The sequence below is a fragment of the Lingula anatina genome, chromosome 10 (assembly GCF_051362555.1).
Source record: "Lingula anatina isolate TDL-2025a chromosome 10, LinAna3.0, whole genome shotgun sequence".
NCBI classification, from domain to species: domain Eukaryota; kingdom Metazoa; phylum Brachiopoda; class Lingulata; order Lingulida; family Lingulidae; genus Lingula; species Lingula anatina.
The window spans coordinates 11,361,077-11,379,772 of NC_141776.1; the positions used below are offsets into that span (position 1 = coordinate 11,361,077).

Below are 18,696 nucleotides of genomic sequence, written 5' to 3' on the forward strand. Positions count from 1 at the left end.
AGCGTTGGTAGTTAATATTTACCAGTTTGTCGTGCGCACTCCTCAATTGCTGATGATTGAAAAAGTAAATAAAATATAACTATACCATACTGAATAACAGTCAGTGTGTATAAGCTACATGAAGATCCTAAATTTCATCAATAACATGACGACAATTAATGTTCATACTGGGTACATTTTAAATAGACACTATGCCGTTAAACAAAAACACTTAAGAATGTTGACAAGTTTTCAAATGTGGTGTACAGTCCCTTTTTGCTAATGAACCATGTTAAAGGCTAACAAGGATAATCTATTTACTTACTGTTGCAGTATATAGCCATGAACCCGGCATCACCACCGGAATCATCCGCATGAAAATGAATCCACAAACCTTTTCGGTCAGACACTGGGGTCGGTATACTGTTTCCACAAGTGTGGGATAGAACGTCACCAGTTGAAGACCTTATCTGTTGGAAAATTATTTCTTTTTTTAATGTGATGATCACCACATACTGCGATACATATGCATATGAGCGATACATATAAGAAATTATAATTCAATGAACGTAAACCCTATGCTTTGATTGGCAAAAAAGGGTATATTCCAGTACTATTCAATGAATAAATAACAAACCGTGTAACACGATTGCCTACTTTTGGCACCACCCAAAAGGCACAATTTTGAGCATTAATAAATGAATATGTGGTTCTCTTCTAGATAAGAATGGGAGTATTGTTTGGAACGAAAGAAGAAATCCATCTATTCCAAACTTGATTTGATCGTACTAAATGAAAGTCTATTTTGTTATATTTCATTATTGCCAGTGGCATGATTTAAAACTCTTTTAAAGTTATCCAGTATTACGCTGGCATTTGAATTTAATGTGCCATAGCTGTTAATTATAATTATAAGGCACTTTAAATTGTCAACCCACCTGTACGTAATCTCCCGAACAGTTGTCGCTTGAAGTCACTCGAAATGATACGAAAGCAAGTGCCACGCCCATTCCGGGTTCAGCAGGTTTAATGGTGTAGTAACAATCAGTGCTGGGGTCGTAATTTGCCACTGGAAAGTTTGGTGTGGTGACGTAAGTGGAATTGGACTCTCCACCGCAAGTGCTTGTTACACCGCCTAAAGTATTGAATTCAATGGCATTACAATATCTCTCAATAGGGGGGCATTAAATATTTTACTCCTATACCCAAAAGGGCGCTTCTACTTTGCATTTGGTAATTTTTCTCCTTTTTATTAGCACCTTGACAGTATTCTAATAAGTATTGATTTACGACACTGTAATCATTCGTTGGCTCGTTGGAAATGGACATGCACTCTTTGACTCAGAATATATATGTCAACAAATTTTACTTTGTCGTGCCAACATTCGGAGGCATTGTATAACGTGGCGGTTGTATTTAGCAGAATCATCTCGATGTTATTGATGACTGGGAATTAATTGAAGCGAATGACAGATGTTGAGGAGACCTTTTGCTCACAAATATGCCATGATATAAAAAGGTAATACAAAAGAAGAATTAGCAAAATGCCCCAACCAGCTGGTAACAAGCATATACATGTACATTGCTTTAATAATCTGCTGAACACAGCAATTTATCATATAATACTATGCATTAAATGCGTTAAAATGATTTGTGACTTTTACTACCCACCTTTTAGACGACAGCTTCCTATGGCTGTGCAAAATGAAAATATGAATTGGATAAAAAGGTGGGTCAATAAAATGTATATGGCAACATAAAAGATTGAAAATGTTAAAATTGCATATTTGCATATTATCTATTACCACAACTACAGCAAATTATAAACTTACTCCTTATTACCTCTTAAAAAGTACTTTAAGGGGATAATAACTCCTCATTTTGGCAGGAAAAGTGGTATAAAACTGATTTTCCTGAGGTAGACGACGATTTTCCCATATTTCTATGGTTAATAAATACGTTCCATACAACTTTATTCAATCGTTTTCTAAAAAGTGTTTTTTAAATAATCTCTGAAGCTATTTTTTTCGGGGGTTAACCGCCTTAGACCGTCCACGTGGTTCGATGGCAAGCACAGAGTTCAGGATTGCGATAACCGCCGTTATGGTGGTAAAATAGAACTCATTATATTGTTATGTGTTGTTTAAAATGTATTTTTGTTGAATTTTGAATCTCATATGAAGAGTTGTTATCCTTTTTACTGATCATGTTTAGAAACATTTAACAATGTAAACATTGGCTTTGTCTATCTGTCTTTTCACCATTTTCAGGTGACATGTAAAAAAATGAATATACGCATAAGTACAAAGTCATGACCAAACTCTATTAAACAGAACGTTAGGTTAATTAACGTTTAGAATTACATATACTAAAAGTGTAAAAAGGTTTGAAATGCTTCAAAAATATCTCATATTTTAACTCCTCAAACCTGTTATTGACCTGAAATAAGCCATACTCCATCAATTCATCAAAGTGATAATTCAGTAACATTGCTTTTTCATCGACTCTTATGTAAAGATGATTAAAAGATCGACGCAATCTATGGACCGGTACTCACATTCGTTGTACACTGCTTTGAATCCCTTCCCTATATTTGTAGAATCAGAATGGAAGCGGACCTCCAGAAAACCCGCATGTACTGCAACACTGGGCGCGTTACTACCGCAGGTCCTTGGAATAAGGGTTTCCATGGTGACTGGGTTGATTACCTGTAGGTATATTTATCTACGTTTATGCATGATCAGGCTTGATATTTAAGGAAGGAGCCAGATTTGATAAAAGCTCGGAAACAAATGAAAAAATGTTTCAAATCTTTCTGAAATAAGTTTTATGCGTATACATGTAACCTCAGATGTACTTAAGTTACACGGAATTATGTCAACATTAATATCGTTTTATGAAAGAATTTCTCGATTGAATTAATAAAGGCATTCGATTCTACTAGATTAAATTTCTATCGAATAGCTTATTGCTTTAAGAGACAACTCTTTATGGAGGTAAAAATGCGAATTAACTCATTGTTTTGAAAACCCGGAACAACACTTTTTCACGTTAGATGCAACATCTCGGAAAAATTCCTGTTTATTTGTTTTATTGCATGAAATATTTAGTAATTACTTATAGATAAATGATAAATCCATGAAAAGTTCAAGAAAAACAAGAGTAGCAAGCTGCTTTAAAATCTGGAAGCATTGCACCCACCTCAACATAGTCATTACAGGCAGCATCGATATCAAACTCGTCAATAAAGGTCAAGGTCACACATGATTCTGGGTTATAGGGCGCTATATTGTACTTGCAGTTAGTGTTATATGTGTATCCATAAGGATAAAAAGGTGACGTGATTTCTCCACTGCTATTAAGAAAAGTGGACTCTCCGCATGGGTTATCTGCAATAGCACAATACCATAAGTTTTACCATGAGTGCCAAACCGTTATGTAAAAAAAATCCAGAAAATTTGAACGTGTTTCTCTTGTTATCAATTAACCAAGGCGTATCATATCCCAATCGTTAACAAAATTACGATACATTAACTCGCATGTGAATTCTAGACTTTTGAAGCACTTAAGTAATATAAAGGTAGACTGGTGAACATCGTGGCGGTAAAAATTAGAAATTTCAATTAAAAATTATCAACTGCAAATTTTCAACTGATCAGGGTGGAACATAATTTGATGAATAAGAGAAATTTTATGACTTTTCCGAGAAAATATCTTTAGGCTATTATAAAAAAAACTACGGATAAATGAAGCATATAACTCATGAAAGCAATATGTAATTGAAAACACCCAAGTCACAGACATACAACGTGCCTTAGACTGTAGAACAGACTGTAGGTAGACTATGGGTTAGAAGCAAACATATATTTACATTTATGAGGCAGGAGTTTGTTGTTAATTATTTATACTAATTCCTGTTGAAACTTGGCTGATTAAATTAACAAAAGTATAATAAAGAAAAGGAACAATACGTAAGTTTTTTAACGTCAACTAGAGAACAGAAAGTGAGAAGAAAACAATGTTTTTTTTTCTCATACTTTCGAGCAATCACAAGGCTGAAGAGATCAAGTAACACGGAGAGTGATTTTTTTCTTTTGATATTATTATTATTATTATTATTATTATTATTATTATTATTATTATATATATAATTTTATTTCATTTTATTTATCAATTAATTAATTTATTTATTTTTTTGCCAAGTGGCTACTATTTAAATTCTATCTGTCTTAGTTAGCACTATACGCAACCCAGTCTTCTCCTTTTTGGATATTATAGCAGCATTAGGACCCAGCTATAGTACTTCATTCATTAGTAACCTGCTAGACTGTACAAGATTTGGCAATGGAATTGGAAGCTGGAAATTTCAGACGAGTCGCCAAAAATGAAATAAAAAAAAATAGAACTAAAAATGATTTTAAGGATCTATGTACCCTCATTGGTTTTTGATTTGGTAAATATACCTCGATGGTTTTGGGAAAGTTGTTGAAGTTCCCAGCACGTTGTTTGTCTTTAAACACTCGTTTAATAAAATTTATTAAAATTGTAAGGCAAATAATTAGCTATATTTGTATTCATATAAATATAAAGGGGGATAAAATACGGGCTCTGTACCGACCAGTGACAAGAATATAAACGCTATAAAATACAATGATTAACTAAATCTACATTTCAGGTTTATATAAATTATTTATAGTACGTAAATAGGAAGAAAAACACGTTAACAATAACCTTCAAAGACATGAAGTAAGGATATTTACCTATCAATTCTTGGCACTCTTCACTGGCTAGCATTCCAAGTGAGAATTGAGTAAAATCAAAATTAATTACAAAAAATTTTTACACAATGGAAAACGTCCCAAAGTTCGCAGTTAATATAAGTGTCAAAATTGTGTATAAGAATTTATTACACAAAAAACACCCCAAAGATCGTAACCTTTATGGTATATTTCAAAATATCAAAATCGATGCAAAGTATTAAACTGACACAGACAATGGCAAAAAATCCCTCAGAAAAGAGTCTGGTACTTAGAAGCATTCTCGATAGTTCTTATACTCACATATACTTGAATTTGACAAATTACTAAATGTTCCTTCAAAATGAGATGAGATGAATTCGATCCTTGATTAATCTTAGACCCCATTCCCAGAGATAAGATCGATCCAAACTAGATCGACCTAACTCCCTGGGGGTTCACGCGAAATAGCTGTCAGCCGAGCGGGCACGAAAGTTAATTACCCCCTTACAGCTTGTAGTAGGCGAGACGGACATTTAAGCCGGATTATTTGACAGTAATCTAGTGAGACTCCCCACGGGGATAGATCGAACTAAAATCTATGGGAATAGGCCCTTACTTACAGTTACAGTATATGGCCAGAAATCCATTACCGACCACCCCGCCATCTGTGTGGAAGTGGATCCACATGCCATTTGGGTCATAGACTGGACTAGGTACATTCGAACCACATCTCTTTAACAATTCATTCCCTGATGCTGACTCGCTTCTAATCTGTCCAATAAAATGTACTTATAACAGATGATCATCATAATAATAAGAAGAAAAGAAAATACCCAGACGAGTGCTTTAACGCGCTGTGTGAGAATAGAGAAATTTATTTTTGAACTTCAAGTATCGATCTGCTCACATCAAATAAAATAATTTACATATTTTTATAGATTATAATACTACATGCATGACTATAAAATAATACCTGAACATAGTCATAACCACAACTGTCATCGTTTTCTAAATCAAACGTAACAAAAGCGAGTGCCACGCCCCCTCCCGGCAACAGGGGTGTAATGGTGTAGTAGCAGTCAGTATTGTCGACATACTGCAGCGGGTAGCTAGGACTGGTGATGACGCCGGAATCGAAAACTTCCCCACACGAACTTGTGACGAGAAAGTCTATAAAACGATAAAAACTTTCCATTGCTAATATATTATGGTAATTATACATTTATACATTTATATTAATCTAAAACAACGTTTCTTTAAAGGCGTCGAGTCAAAATTGTATTATACACATACGTTCTTCTTCATAACACATATTTAAAATAATTTTAGAAGCATTAAACGTTAAACAACATAATTTGATTTTTGTCGCAAGCTTTTAAAAGAAACGCATGTTGGTTAAAATCGAATATGTTAAGGATATGCATACAATAAATAACTAATACATTACAGACATTAAAATTATGAGTCATGGTTATGAAACTTGGGACTGCTGACGGAATTAACCCTTGAAATATCTTACTCCCTTTAAAAGCTAACAGTCATTGATATCTATTTGTCCATTATCAAATGATATTTGTATTTATATGATGCATAATCGACGTACACTTTCGTTGCATATGAGATGTATCCATAAGACAATACGTTGGATTTCAAGTCCACGTGATTTTATTTATTTATTTGCAGCTATTCACCGATAGCAATGCTAGAGGTAATAAAACAAACTACTAGTGTCTGTTTTCAAATTCACTGTAACAGGTTCCACAAAACGGTTGATATTCCTGGCTTGAGTTACGATTATTTAAACAATGTCCAAGTAACTGTTGTATTTAACCAGATAATAGGCGCATAGAGTTTTATGCCCTGTATGGTGAATATGTGCAACAAGTAAGGTCTTACTATTACATGTATGTACATTTTATGACTCTTGCTCTGGCGTGTTAAGTAGCAATTCAATTCTGTCCTTCAGAATTGAAGGGTGATAATATCCTTGCATATCTTTAAGAATCGTTTTATACTCCGATATTATTTGTGCGCTTGGTCAGTTTGCAATCATAGCATTGCTTTCTATTGCAATGTTCCAAGTGTGTGCGCATATACGGCCAAATAGCTTTTTATAATAAGTTATTGCATTTATATTGTAGTTATCAGAACAGTCCGATTCTAGTTCAAATTCTCCCACAAAGGACAAGGCGACACAGGATTCCGGATCACCCGGTGTTATAATGTACTAACACTTAATATTATCAGGGTAAGCTATTGGATAAAATGGCGACTTTATCCCTCCGGTACCAGCAATAAAATTGCCGCCACCGCATGGATTATCTGGAAACGTTGATATAGAAGGCAGAACGTACAGACATACATGAAGATGCATATATAAGTATAAACAGCTGAATGGATAGTCAACGTACAGATAAACAAATGAATTACTTGCTACATTAATAAGTAGAACAAATTGAGGTGACATATTCAATTTCTCTGCTTTAAATAGAAATGTGACAAACTAGACGTATAGTGGTTAACGTACCGTTTCAGTTGGACAATTGACTCGTTAAGTACAGTAGCAGTACATGAATTACTTTTATTGGTACTGTATTACTGACAGTAAGTATATTTACAGCGTTGGTAGTTAATATTTACCAGTTTGTCGTGCGCACTCCTCAATTGCTGATGATTGAAAAAGTAAATAAAATATAACTATACCATACTGAATAACAGTCAGTGTGTATAAGCTACATGAAGATCCTAAATTTCATCAATAACATGACGACAATTAATGTTCATACTGGGTACATTTTAAATAGACACTATGCCGTTAAACAAAAACACTTAAGAATGTTGACAAGTTTTCAAATGTGGTGTACAGTCCCTTTTTGCTAATGAACCATGTTAAAGGCTAACAAGGATAATCTATTTACTTACTGTTGCAGTATATAGCCATGAACCCGGCATCACCACCGGAATCATCCGCATGAAAATGAATCCACAAACCTTTTCGGTCAGACACTGGGGTCGGTATACTGTTTCCACAAGTGTGGGATAGAACGTCACCAGTTGAAGACCTTATCTGTTGGAAAATTATTTCTTTTTTTAATGTGATGATCACCACATACTGCGATACATATGCATATGAGCGATACATATGAGAAATTATAATTCAATGAACGTAAACCCTATCCTTTGATTGGCAAAAAAGGGTATATTCCAGTACTATTCAATGAATAAATAACAAACCGTGTAACACGATTGCCTACTTCTGGCACCACCCAAAAGGCACAATTTTGAGCATTAATAAATGAATATGTGGTTCTCTTCTAGATAAGAATGGGAGTATTGTTTGGAACGAAAGAAGAAATCCATCTATTCCAAACTTGATTTGATCGTACTAAATGAAAGTCTATTTTGTTATATTTCATTATTGCCAGTGGCATGATTTAAAACTCTTTTAAAGTTATCCAGTATTACGCTGGCATTTGAATTTAATGTGCCATAGCTGTTAATTATAATTATAAGGCACTTTAAATTGTCAACCCACCTGTACGTAATCTCCCGAACAGTTGTCGCTTGAAGTCACTCGAAATGATACGAAAGCAAGAGCCACGCCCATTCCGGGTTCAGCAGGTTTAACAGTGTAGTAACAATCGGTGCTGGGATCGTAATTTGCCACTGGAAAGTTTGGTGTGGTGACGTAAGTGGAATTGGACTCACCCCCACAAGTGCTTGTAACACCGCCTGCAGAAATGTATTTCATGACTTTAGAACATCTCAACGAGAGGGATTTTTTATATGATATGGATGATTTTTTATTGTTAGTTCCCTTTTCGTATTTGTCACTTCCTTTGACAAAATTCAGACGAGCCTTATTTTACGACCCTGTTATAATTTATTTGTTCGTTGTAAATGAATATACCTAACCAAATATGATTATAATTTTCGATTGGTATTTGAAATATGTGTCAACAAACTACATGTTGTCGTTTTAACATACCGGTGTGATGATGTACTGTTAAATAAGGTGGTTATCATTCAGCGGCGGAAGGGTGTCATAGAAGTATAAAACATTTTCTTTAAACTGTTAATTTAACCGTTTCCATTATATGAAAACACTAAGAATTAACGCTCCCACAGTAGCTAGTTATCAGCTGAACTCATCTGATAAAACAATATCTGAAATGTATTAAAATTGTTTTTCCTTACCCACCTTTTAGACGACAGTCTCCAATTGCTGTGCAAAAATGAAAGTATAAATTGGATGAAAAATCTTCATGCGCTTATTAACAGATAAAAATGGGAAATCTTGAAATTGCAAATTTACATACCATTCATTACAACAAAAAAACAGAAAAACATTTGTTGAGAATACATTGGTTTAATGTTTTTAATGTAATCTTTTTAAATTAGTTATATGTATGGTGTTGTTTATTGATATGGCATTAAATTTCTCCCTCTCCAACGTTTTCTGGTAGCATATAAAAATAAATAAATGACAATGACAAGATCAAATGCAAAACCGAAAGCTAGAAAACTTAATATCCGATATGTGATATTTTGATTCATAAATTTGAGACAAGCCATAATCACCGACTTCAAAAACTTGATAAAAACATGATCAAAAAATTGTTTCTTTGAACTCTAAATGTGTTGTTTCTGTTATTCATAATATTTCGGTCCGTCATCAATGAAGATAAAGTAGAGTTATCAATGGCCTAGCTAGGTCGAAACATTGCAACTCACTACTGAAAATACTGCTACGTTTAGTCTCTTTAAAATAATTATATCTTTACCAATATGATGATTTTTAAAAATATGTATCGATCTCAAAGTCTATCGGTCAGTACTCACATTCATGGTACACTGCTTTAAATCCCTTCCCTATATTTGTAGAATCAGAATGGAAGCGGACCTCCAGAAAACCCGCATGTACTGCAACACTGGGCGCGTTACTACCGCAGGTCCTTGGGATAAGGGTTTCCATGGTGACTGGGTTGATTACCTGTGAATACATTGACCCATGTTTATACATGATCAACTTCAATAGCTTTAAGGGAAGAGCCAGACTGGATATGCCGCGGGGACAAAAATACAAAAAAATCAATTCATACAGGTTTATAAACATCTCGAATGTACTCAAGTTTCACATAAAATACAATTTACCAGTGTGTTTACGTTAACAGTTTTGTGTGACTAAAATTATTTCGAATATATTCATCGTGTTTAAAATACACATGTAACAACACTTTTAACATGTTAGAGGCAACATCTCAGATTAGGAAATTTCCATAGTGTCTCCATGATTCATTTTATTTCATAACCTGTTAAATATATACATATCCGCATCATTATACCAAAAAAATTGACAGAACTAACAAGCTGCTACAAAATCAAGATTTTAATTATTGCACCGACCTCAACATAGTCATCACAGTCAGCCTCGATGTCAAACTCGTCCACAAAGGTCAATGCCACGCATGATTCTGGGTTATAAGGCGCTATATTGTACTTGCAGTCAACGTTTTTAGTGTATCCATACGGATAAAAAGGTGACGTGATTTCACCACTGCCATCAAGAAAAGTGTACTCTCCGCAAGGGTTTGCTGTAATAACAGAAGTTAATAACTCACACAATGAGCATTGAACCTTAACATAACTTTGTATTGAGTTATTTGAAATAAACATATGAGACATTTTCTGAGACGTTCGACACCTTACTCGCTACCTGACAAGTTGCAGCTTTTCTTTTTTAGTAAATAATGAACTAGATCGATGGAAGAGTGTAACATGGTGTCGAAGGTTTAAAATTTAGCCTATTTATGCTTTAGTGTGGGGACAGATAAATCTAATAATTATTATTTTTACTTTTAAAGTCGCTAGACTGATGTTCCACGTGGACAAAAATAATTCTTCCACTCTCTTTTCATAAAATGAAAATTTTAAATGGACCTATATAATGCGAATGAGTGCACAGCATAAACAATATTCATAAACAATATTCTCCAAATACATGAAAAAGGATATTTACCAATCAATTCTTGACACTCATCGGTGGCTGGCATGTAAAGTAAACGTAAAGATAGTTAATATCAGTATCAAAATGATCAACAAGAATCTATGACACAAGAAAACGCTCGAAAGTTTACAGTGGTGATTGTTATTTTCACAGTATGACAACTGATGCAAGTGATTTAACTAGTATGGGCAATGCCAAAAAAAAAAAAAAAAAAAAAACTGATTAAGTCATGATCATCAGTTTTGGTACTTTAACTATTCCCTAGAGTATTTACACGCATATATACTTAAACCTGCATATACATAAGTGAACATTTGTTATTAATGAGATCAATTCGGTCCTTGATCAATCTCACTTACAGCGACAATAAATGACCTGGAAACCTATATCGACCGTCCCGCCATCTGTGTGGAAGTGGATCCACAGGCCATTTGGGTCATAGACTGGACTAGGCACACTGGAACCACACCTCTTTAACAATTGATTTCCTGATGATGACTCCCTTCTTATCTATTCAAAAAGATTTTTTGTGATAACAACATGTAACAAGAAGAAGAAAAAGAAGAAGAGAAGATGAAGAACAAAATAACCGGACGAGTGCTTTGGCGTGCTGTGTTTAAGTTGGGAAAATGCTCCTACAGCTTAAGATTCTGACATCTCCTCGCAACTTTATTTAAAACTTACATCTTCTTTTTCTGAATCTTAACACGCAAGTCTTGTTTACTATCACATGGATATAAAATAATACCTCAACATAGTCGTCTTGACAGCTGCCATTGTATTCTAAATCAAACGTAACAAAAGCAAGTGCCACGCCCCTTCCCGGCAGCAGGGATGTTATGGTGTAGTAGCAGTCACTATTGTCGGCATACTGCAGCGGGTAATTAGGACTGGTGATGACGCCGGAATCGAAAACTTCTCCACAGGAACTTGTGACGAGAAAGTCTATAAAAAAGATGAATGCATGTCATTTGACATAGAAATAAAAGAAAGGTACTGTATGTAATGATAATTTTCCGTTCAGATATTAAATCAATTTCCAATGTAATCTTTGTCACGAGCTCTTAAAATGAACATGTTAGATACATAATTAAAAGCATCTGAAAATGTACATGCAAATTTTACTAATTAATATTGAAGTTATAAGTCACAATTTAATTTTGAATCCGCTCACGGGATGCAACTCTGTCCCTGCCGGTAACATTATTCTTGTTAGGTTAAATTAGGTTAAAAGGAAAAACCAGATATCAATACTAATTTGAAGTACCTGTGCGTCCCTGTGAATTAAATAAAAAGTCTTTTATGCAAAGTGCACATTAAACAAACACCAACCTTTTCCCCTTACTTTTCATATACCTCTCAGCCAATTTATCCAATTTATAATTGAATGATTTTTAATCTTTTTTTTTTTTTTTGTAGTTATATATTCATTTATTTACCATCAAACGATATCTCTACTTATACGAAGCAGCATAAAAAAGCACTCTCGCTAGAAAAATACTCAAAAATGTAATAATTTTCTTTTATATTAGCATTTCATAGTAGCAGTAGGAAAGTTACATGTGTTTATATGAGCATTCTATAGTAGCTATCCATAGGAAAGTACGAAAGCCACATGTGTTTCTATACTAAAAGTAATAACATGCACAACTAGTAGTTTCAATGTTTAACTTCACTGTGACACTTTCACAAACCAGTTGATATACCTGGCTTAGGTCACGCCTGTGAAACAATGGCCAAGTAACGGGAGAAGAAATATTGAGTATTTGCGCAATAAATGCTTAGATGTTTACATGCATAACCTATGTGGCCCATCTACGTAGAATAAAAGGTCACATATGAACATTTATGTTTATGTCAATGCCGCGTGCAGGTGCTAATTCTGCCCTGCAAATTAGAAAGCTGTCGAGTCGCTTTTTTAATGCATTTCACTGTAATGCTCAGCTTTGTCCAAACCACAACGTTGTTTTGTTGAAAAGTTCCATAGCAAGTGCGAATGTAAATACAGTTTTTGAGGGTTTTATTACCTTTTGTAGAATAATGATAAAATTAATCGTTCCTTACCTTCTTAGTATGAAGCATAGCATTTCGAACATATTCATAAAAGACCTTAGTCACATGACTGACTTCTGGAATTCGTAAATACGAGTCAGTCATGTTACAGTGGCCCTTTACGGATGGGTCGAAACGCCATGTCTTGCAGGTTGGATATATGTCCTTTTTAAAAAACAAATAATTTTATTATCATACAATGTATGTATATATATATGTATTGTTTCTTACCTGGCATTTGACAATCCTTTGTTGCTGCAAAATGAATTAATTACGTTTTAGAAACGGAAGGTGATACTATTAAAATGTTCAAGATACATGTACACTAAACAACGAGGTCCTGCCTTACAAAAAAAGAAAAAAAATTCCACGTCAAAAACTAGCATAAACTTTAAGACTGGTTTGTTTTTGTGCTGGAGCCAAAATATTCACATTAATCTTGAGAAAAACGTGTTTTTATCTTAAATCAACATTATGAAACAGAAGCCACGTCTATAATACTACTGTTCATTGCCCTTTGGTAAGATGTGTTGTAATCGAATTTAGTATTCAAGGACAGGTAGAAAAACAAAAACCCATCAATAAGATTAAAAACACCATTATACATGCAGTATACATTATCTGGTAACGGTATGTAAAGAAAAATCTATTTGAGCGGGCTTATGGAAAATATCTGAGAGAGAGAAAGAGAGGACGAGAAAGCATATTTCATTTTGGATGAGCTTACAGTTAAACACTGCTTGAAACCCTTTCTTTGTATTGGATCCATCGGTTTGGAACCGCACAAGGAGACTTTTTGCCTTGATGTCCCCGCTTGGCTTGTTGGTGCCGCAGATTCGGGGATAAATAGCAACTCCTGAGATTGGGTCGACAATCTATATAATAAAAGATAATATACCTATTGTGATAAAATTAATATACTAAATAAAGTAAAGTTCTTGAATGCTGGTTGCGTAATTCCCACAGGGTATCTTTTCAGTGACTAATCGGGAATTAAGAGGGAAGCTTTTTAGTGGGTCCTCATATTTGATCTACGAATCTGTTACACCGCTGTTCTGAATGCACTATAAAAGAAAGGCACGGTCTCATTTTTAACTAGAATTGTGAATAAAAATATTGTCCTGGGTTACTCCCTGAACCTACCAAATCATATCCGCCCTTGATTTTCACCCGCTATTTTCCATTAGGGAAAAGTAATATTTGGTCATAAAAAAATTTTTACTTCTTGGAAAAATGTAATATTATTATTTTAATACATAATTTAATATTATTTAATTTCATATATGAACAAGCACAGAGAAATCACCAGACGGACAGACAAAAGACAGATAAACAAAACACAGTCATGGCCTCTTGCTGTGTATACAATGCAACTGCCTCACAATTCTGATATTAGAATAGACTTACATCTATATAATCAGAACACCCAGATTGTAATTCAAATTCTCCCACAAATGACAAGGCGACACAGGATTCCTGATCATCCAGTGTAATGGTGTACTCGCACTTAATATTATCAGGGTATGCTATTGGGTAAAACGGCGACTTTATCTCTCCGGTACCAGCAATAAAATTGCCGTCACGGCACGGATTTTCTGGAAACGTTGATATGGAAGGCATAATGTACAGATATACATCTGGATGCATATACAAGTATAAACGTCTGAATACGGATCGTTAATGTTTAGATAAACAAATGAATTACTTGCTACATTAATAATTAAGTAAAACAAATTGAGGTGACATATTAAATGTCTTTGCCTTAAATAGAAATATGACAAACTAGGCGTATAGCGGTTAACGTACCATTTCTGTTGGACAATTTACTTGTTAAATAACTGTACTACATTTATTTTAACTGTATTACTGACAGTATGTTTACAGCGCCGATAGCTAATATTTACCAGTTTGTCGTGCACACTCCTCAGTTGCTGATGTTTGAAAATGTAAATAAAATATAACTTTTCAATAGTGAATAACAGTCAGTGTGTATAAGCTACATAAAGATCTTAAATTTAAACTATAACATGACGACAATTAATGTTCATACTGGGTACATTATAAATGGACACGGTGCCGTTCAACAAAAGCACTTAAGAGTATTGACAAGTTTTCAAATGTGGTGTACAGTCCCTTTTTGCTAATGAACCATGTTAAAGGCTAACAAGCATAATTTATTTACTTACTGTTACAGTATATAGCCATGAATCCGGCATCACCACCGGAATCATCCGCATGGAAATGAATCCACAAGCCATTTTGGTCAAACACTGGGGTTGGTATACTGTTTCCACAAGTGTGGGATAGAACGTCACCAGTTGAAGACCTTATCTGTTGGCAAATTATTTCTTTTTTTAATGTGATGATCACCTCATACTGCGATACATATAGGAAATTATACTTCAATGAATGTAAACCCTGTGCTTTGATTGTCAAAAAATAATACACTACTATTCAATGGATAAATATGAAATCGTAACACGATTGCCTACTTTTGGCACTACCCCAAAGGCAAATTTTAAGCAATAATATATGAGTATGAGGCTCTCCTCTGGATAAGAATGGGAGTATCGTTTGGAACGAACCAAGACATCCATCACTTCCAAACTGAATATTGATTTGATCATATTAAATGAAAGTCTGTTGTGTCATATTTCGCCGTTGCCAGTGGCATGATTTAAAACTCTTTTAATGTTATCAAGTATTACGAAGCATACACTGATACTTGAATGCAATGCGCCATAGCTAATTATTATAAAATTAGGTACTGCAAACTGCCCACCCACCTGCACGTAATCTCCTGTACAGTTGTCGCTTGAAGTCACTAGAAATGATACAAAAGCAAGTGCCACGCCCATTCCGGGTTCAGCAGGTTTAACAGTGTAGTAACAATCGGTGCTGGGGTCGTAATTTGCCACTGGAAAGTTTGGTGTGGTGACGTAAGTGGAATTGGACTCACCCCCGCAAGTGCTTGTTACACCGCCTGCAGTAATGTATTTTATGACATTAGAACATCCCAACAAGTGGCATATATTTATATACATGTAACAGGGGAGATTCTTTGTTGTTGGGTTCGTCTCCGTATTGGTCACTTCCCATGACAGAACTCAGAAGAGCATTAATTATTTAACGACCCTGTTATAATTAATGTGTTCGTTGGAAACGCATGTACCTAACCAAAAAAGATTGTAATTTTCAATTGGTATTCGAAACATGTGTCAACAAACTACATGTTGTCGTTTTAACATATCGGTGTGATGATGTACTGTTAAATAAGGTGGTTGTCATTCAGCGGCAGAAGGGACGTGTCATAGAAGTATAAAACATTTTCTTAAAACTGTTAATTTAACCGTTTCCATTATAAGAAAACACTAAGAATTAACGCTCCCATATTAGCTAGTTATCAGCTGAACTCATCTGATAAAACTATATATTAAATGTATTATATGTTTCTTCCTTACCCACCTTTTAGACGACAATCTCCAATTGCTGTGCAAAAATGAAAGTATAAATTGGATGAAAAAAGCTTCTGTGAAAATGCCCTTATTAACAGTTAAAAATGGGAAATCTTGAAATCGTATATTGGCATACCATCCATTACAACAAAAAACAGAAAAACATTTGTTGAGAATACATTGGTTTATGTTTTTACTGTTATCTTTATTAATTAGTTATATGTATGGTGTTGTTTATTGATATGGCATTAAATTTCTCCCTCTCCAACGTTTTCTGGTAGCATATAAAAATAAATAAATGACTAAATAAACGAAAAATGACAATGACAAGATCAAATGAAAAACCGAAAGCTAGAAAACTTAATATCTGATAAGTGATATTTTGATTCATAAATTTGAGACGAGCCATAACCCCCCATTTCAACAATTTGATAAAAACATGATAAAAAACTGTTTGTTTGAACTCTAAATGTGTTGTCTCTGTTAGGCATAATATTTCGGCCCTTCATCAATGAAGATTAAGTAGCGTGAACAATGGCCTAGCTAGGTCTAAACATTGCGTCTAACTAGAGAAAATACTGGTACGTTTAGTCTCTTTAAAAAATGTATCTCTTTACCAATATGAGAATTTTTAAAAAAAATATGTATCGATCTCGAAGTCTATCGGCCAGTACTCACATTCATGGTACACTGCTTTAAATCCCTTCCCTATATTTGTAGAATCAGAATGGAAGCGGACCTCCAGAAAACCCGCATGTACTGCAACACTGGGCGCGTTACTACCGCAGGTCCTTGGAATAAGGGTTTCCATGCTGACTGGGTTAATCACCTTGTGTATATTTAAAGTATGATAAAATACAATTTTACCAGTACGTTTACATTAACAGTTTTGTGTGACTAAAAGTATTTCGAATTAATTTATTGTGTTTAAAATTCACATGTAACGACACTTTGAACATGTTATATGCAGCATCAAATTAGGAAATGTCCATGGTGTCCCCATTATAACAATAAAAAGGACAGAACTAACAAGCTGCTATGAAATAAAGATTTAAATTGTTGCACCGACCTCAACATAGTCATCACATTCAGCCTCGATATCAAACTCGTCCACAAAGGTCAAGATCACGCATGATTCTGGCTTATAAGGTGCTATATTGTACTTGCAGTCAACGTTTTTTGTGTATCCATACGGATAAAAAGGTGACGTGATTTCACCACTGCCATCAAGAAAAGTGGATTCTCCGCATGGGTTAGCTGCAATACCAGAAGTTAATAACTCACACAATGAGCACTGAACCTTTATATAACTTTGTATTGAGTTATTTAAATAAACACACAATACATTTTCTGACACCATTCTCGCTTCCTGACAAGTTGCACATTTTCACTTTTAGTAAAAATCGAACTAGATCGATGGAAGAATGTACCATGGTGACGAATTTGGCATATTTATGCTATTTATGCTTTAAGTGTGACAACCGGTAAATATAATAATTATTATTTTAATTTTTTAAAATTGCTTAATTTACTGATGTTCCTTATTAAGTTCCACATGGACAAAAAATTCCACTCACTTACTTTTCATAAAATAAAAAAATTAAATGGACCTATATATTGTGACTGAGTGCACAGCATAAACAATATTCATAAACAATATTCTTCAAATACATCAAAAATGATATTTACCAATCAATTCTTGACACTCATCGGTGGCTGGCATATAAAGTAAACGTAAAGTTAATATCAATGTCACATTTATCTACAAGAATCTATGACACAAGAAAAATACTCAAAAGTTTACAGTGATGATTGCAATTTTTACAGTATCAAAACTGATGCAAGTGATTTAACTAGTATGGGCTATGGCAAAAAAAAAAAATGATTTAGTCATGATCATCAGTTTTGGTACTATTCTCCAGAGTGAACATATACTCAAACTTGCATATACATTAATAAACATTTATTCTTAATGAGATGAATTCGGTCCTTGATTTATCTTACTTACAGTGACAATAAATGGCCTGGAAACCTATATCGACCGTCCCGCCATCTGTGTGGAAGTGGATCCACAAGCCATTTGTGTCATAGACTGAACCAGGTACATTGGAACCACACCTCTTTGACAATTGACTCCCTGATGATGACTCGCTTCTTATCTGTTCAAATAGAATATTATGCGATAACAATATATAGCAACAAGAAGAAAGACAAGTGCTTTAGCGCGCTCTGTTAAAATTGTGAAAATGCTCCTGCAGCTTAATTCTGATGTCTGCTCTCAACTTTGTCTCAAACTTAATTAAATCTTCTTTTTTCTAGATTCAACAGGTAAGTTTTGTTAACTATCACATGGGTATAAAATAATACCTCAACATAGTCGTCTTGACAGCTGCCATCGTATTCTAAACCAAAGACAACAAAAGTGAGTGCCACGCCCCCTCCCGGCAGAAGTGGTGTAATGGTG

The 18,696-nt window shown here is 34.4% G+C and overlaps 2 protein-coding genes and 1 long non-coding RNA gene across 3 annotated transcripts; all 3 read right to left on the reverse strand.

The window, feature by feature from the left end:
- Positions 1-11: 11 nt before the first annotated feature.
- On the reverse strand, positions 12-4,777 carry LOC106167432 (bone morphogenetic protein 1). The gene is made up of 7 exons (XM_086997980.1): positions 4,740-4,777; positions 3,181-3,368; positions 2,537-2,687; positions 1,651-1,674; positions 918-1,114; positions 305-449; positions 12-49 (listed from the first exon to the last, which is right to left on the reverse strand). The coding sequence occupies exons 1-7, from the start codon at positions 4,771-4,773 to the stop codon at positions 12-14; spliced, it is 777 nt and encodes a 258-aa protein (XP_086854106.1). The 5' UTR covers positions 4,774-4,777.
- Positions 4,778-7,347: 2,570 nt separating this feature from the next.
- Positions 7,348-10,771, reverse strand: LOC147759586 (bone morphogenetic protein 1-like). Its single transcript, XM_086997530.1, has 7 exons — positions 10,738-10,771; positions 10,125-10,312; positions 9,561-9,711; positions 8,920-8,943; positions 8,254-8,450; positions 7,641-7,785; positions 7,348-7,385 (listed from the first exon to the last, which is right to left on the reverse strand). Exons 1-7 carry the CDS (start codon positions 10,769-10,771, stop codon positions 7,348-7,350), a joined length of 777 nt encoding a protein of 258 aa, XP_086853656.1.
- Positions 10,772-17,358: 6,587 nt separating this feature from the next.
- On the reverse strand, positions 17,359-18,388 carry LOC147759587 (uncharacterized). Its single transcript, XR_015331301.1, has 3 exons — positions 18,241-18,388; positions 17,922-17,948; positions 17,359-17,489 (listed from the first exon to the last, which is right to left on the reverse strand). It is a non-coding gene; the product is annotated as an uncharacterized LOC147759587 (long non-coding RNA).
- Between the last annotated feature and the right edge of the window lie 308 nt (positions 18,389-18,696).